At 45.3% G+C, this 3559-nt stretch overlaps 1 protein-coding gene across 1 annotated transcript in view; it reads left to right on the forward strand.

Moving 5' to 3' along the window:
• LOC104952093 (axin-1-like) overlaps nucleotides 1–3559 on the forward strand; it is a 12811-nt gene that overhangs the window by 8527 nt on the left and 725 nt on the right. The window contains exons 7-9 of the mRNA XM_010778849.1: nucleotides 349–651; nucleotides 1392–1544; nucleotides 3290–3559. The exon at nucleotides 3290–3559 is cut by the window's right edge and continues 725 nt beyond it. Of these exons, the coding sequence (XP_010777151.1) occupies nucleotides 349–651; nucleotides 1392–1544; nucleotides 3290–3416 (583 nt within the window). The 3' untranslated portion in view covers nucleotides 3417–3559. The remainder of the gene's footprint in view (nucleotides 1–348; nucleotides 652–1391; nucleotides 1545–3289) is intronic.

The following is a 3559-nucleotide window of genomic DNA, read 5'->3' on the forward strand; positions in this document are numbered from 1 at the left end:
AACAGTAGCTGCCGGGTCCCGCATGAGCTCAGACCCCACATTTTTTATTTATCAATTGGGTAGAATGGGTGATCTGTTTGGTATTTGGAGCAAAACACTTCATAGACATGTTTTTCATATATTTGTATATATCTGAGACCTATGCTATTGCCTACAAATAGCATGATAGGTGACCTTAAAAGGTGGGGAGGTCAGTGCCGTTTCTGATTGGTTGTGGGAGTGAGTTCAGAGGGACGGGGGGAACGTCTGTTTAAAACAACAATTTAGTATGTAAATCGGTATCAATCTAAATGTGGGCAAAACTTGTATATTTGTAGCCCTTTGACATTATTCCCGTTGTTCTCCCAGTGGCAGCACCAGCAGCTCGAGGAGGGGGGGTCCCAGCAGCGAGTCGCCGCACCCCACCTCAGTGGAGCGACCTGGAGCCGTGCACCCCTGGGTGTCGGCGCAGCTGCGTAACAACCCTTCGTCTTCAGTGTCCCCCGCCCTCCCCGGATCATCGTCCACTCAGGTCCAGCCCTCGCACCCCTTCATCCAGGACCCCGCCATGCCCCCCAATCCGGCCCCCAACGCCCTCACCCAGCTGGAGGAGGCTAGGAGGAGACTGGAGGAGGAGAGGAGGAGGAACGCACTACAGCAGGCCAAGCAGAGGTGGGTGTGAAGGGGGATTTAACTGTAAACCTTTATATAAACTATTCTGCACAATTTCTATTTATTTGATTTACTTGCACTTTTATCTGTTTCATTGTGTTGCACTGCTGGAGGAGCCTGTGACCTAAGATATTAATTGTCATAACTACACTGTAGCTATGCAGACATGACAATGAAAGCCTTGAATTAGTGATGCATTGACTATTCGGACACAGGGCGAAACCGGCCGCTTGTTTACACATTTTATATATTTTCTTCTGGGTTCAAAATGTAAACACATGCTTCTGATTGAGGCTATTAGTGCTTCTGCAGACTGTCAAACAATACACATCGTGTCTTAAATGTGTTGTTATAAGTTACTAAGCAGAAAATATTGTAAAATGCAACTAAATAATTTTTTTTTTTTTTAAATGGAATTACTTCCTAAGTCAAACAATTCAAAAAACATTATCCCTGTGAACATTGCAAATTTAAAAAGTAAGAAATGGACCTGTAACTAGGTGCAATGTGGAATAAAATGCCCATTTTCCAAGAAAGAAAACATTTTAAAATACATGCTGTAAATATAGTTTTTTATAAGAAACACAATCTGAATAAGCAAATAATTGAATATGTAGTTTTTGCTTAAATACAAATTTAAATCTGACTTCTTGAGAAATCTGTGCATCTGTACCCCAAATTCTAAGTTGTCTCTGTATTGTTTACTTCAGTGTTTCAATGCGGATCTCTCCTTCTTCCAGGCATAAATCGTCTGGTAAGCGCCAGGTGTGTGAGAACATGACTGTCGCCTACTACTTCTGTGGAGAGCCAATCCCATACCGAACATCCGTCAAAGGCCGCGTGGTGACTCTGGGCCAGTTCAAGGAGCTGCTTACCAAAAAGGGCCATTACAGGTGAGGACATGCATCTATATAAATATGTATAGATGGTGTTAGAACATCACGTTTTTTTCTTTGTCATTTAAATCTGTATTGTCACATTGTACATGGCAATAACATGCTGGTTACAACAACATTACAATCATGCAACAAAAGGCCAGCAAGGCAATACAATAAAAGGCTAGGGATATGTTTTCATGTTATATTCTTGATGAGACATGTGTCTATGTCTATATCTGTATGTATCTTTAGCTTTCTGTCAGTTTTTCCATCAAAAAGATTTCTTCCACAATTGTTACCCATCGTTGGTGGTGCTTTCCCAATTCCTAGTGATAGCTTTCTTGCTGGATATTAGCAGCATTTTTTTATCACTTGCAATTAGAGATGCTCCAATCGCCAATTTTGGGGCCGGTCGCCGGAATCAGTATCGGCCGATACCGATCCAATCGAGTGGGCGGGGCCTATTGGGATCTTCCATTTAAAGTGGTGTTTAAAACTCAGTTAATGCTCATTCACTGGAGCTTCCACAAACAACAACCAACACAATTATTACATTCAAATGAAGCACATTATTCAAGTTTACATGAACTTTGGAGAATAACACGGGAGAAATTAGGGAAGCACTCTCTTTTTCTCTCTCCCCCTCTCCCTCTCTTCCTCTCCCCATCTCTCTCTCTCTCCCTCTCTCTTCCTCTCCCCATCTCTCTCTCTCTCTCTCCCTCTCTTTATCTCTCCCCATCTCCCTCTCTCTTCCTCTCCCCATCTCCCTCTCTCTTCCTCTCCCCATCTCTCTCTCTCTTCCTCTCCCCCTCTCTCCTCTCTCTCTCTGTTTCTCTCCCCCTCTCTCCTCTCTCTCTCCATCTCTCTTCCTCTGCCCCTCTCTCTCCCTCTCTCTTCCTCTCCCCCTCTCCTCCTCTCTCCCCCTCTCTCCCCCTCTCTCTCTTCCTCTCCCCATCTCTCTCTTCCTCTCCCCCTCTCTCCTCTCTCTCTCCCCCTCTCTCTCCCCCTCTCTCTCTCCCTCTTTCTTCCTCTCCCCATCTCTCTCTCCCTCTCTCCCCATCTCTCTCCCCCTCTCCTCTCTCTCTCTCTTCCTCTCCCTCTCTCTCTCTCTCCCTCTCTCTTCCTCTCCCCATCTCTCTCCCTCTCTCTTCCCCCTCTCTCTCTCACTCTCTCTCTCTCTCCCTCTCTTCCTCTCCCCCTCTCCTCTCTCTCTCCCTCTCTCTTCCTCTCTCCCTCTCTCTTCCTCTCCCCATCTCTCCTGACAGCCCGTCAGTATCTCATGCAGCTCACTGATCCAGTAATGAGTGAGCCGACAGTGAAGAATAAATATATTTATAACTAGTTTAGTTCCAGAGGTAGATCAAATAGCTGAGTGTGTTAGGTCTAACTCTTAGTGTGTGTTTCGCTCACCTGTCCGTCAGAGCGGGCGGAGCTGCAGGATTTCTGCTTCACACACGTTGCTATTTTTCGGACACCTTAAAATAATGCCAGACCGGTGAAGCCATGTTGGTGAGCTTGTTTTGCCGCACACAGAGAAAAGTGTCATGTATTTTACGTCATGTGATCGGCTCTCGCGATCGGCATTTATAGAGAGCACCGATCGATCGGAGCATCCCTACTTGCAATCATTCCTCAATGAATTTACATAAATAGATGACCAAACAACTTTTAGAAACCTCATACCAGAACATCACGTTTGAAATGAACTATTTGCCTCGGTGTTTGGCTCCTAGATACTTAAGCATCTCTGTTCCCTGCAGGTTTTACTTTAAGAAAGTGAGCGACGAGTTTGACTGCGGTGTGGTGTTCGAGGAGGTTCGGGACGATGACGCCATCTTGCCCATCTTCGAGGAGAAGATCATCGGGAAGGTGGAGAAGGTTGACTGAAATGTTGGGAACTGGAAGATGACGCAGAAATCGGTGAAAAAAAAGATCATTGGAAAAAAGGAGATAAGAACATTGGATAGAAATCCAACCGGGAGGAGTGAAAGAAAGTAGAAAGATGGAAGAAGCAACGTGTGACGGGGGGG

Source organism: Notothenia coriiceps, unplaced genomic scaffold (genome assembly GCF_000735185.1).
Source record: "Notothenia coriiceps isolate Sejong01 unplaced genomic scaffold, NC01 NC01_scaffold00019518, whole genome shotgun sequence".
In the NCBI taxonomy this organism is placed as follows: Eukaryota; Metazoa; Chordata; class Actinopteri; order Perciformes; family Nototheniidae; genus Notothenia; species Notothenia coriiceps.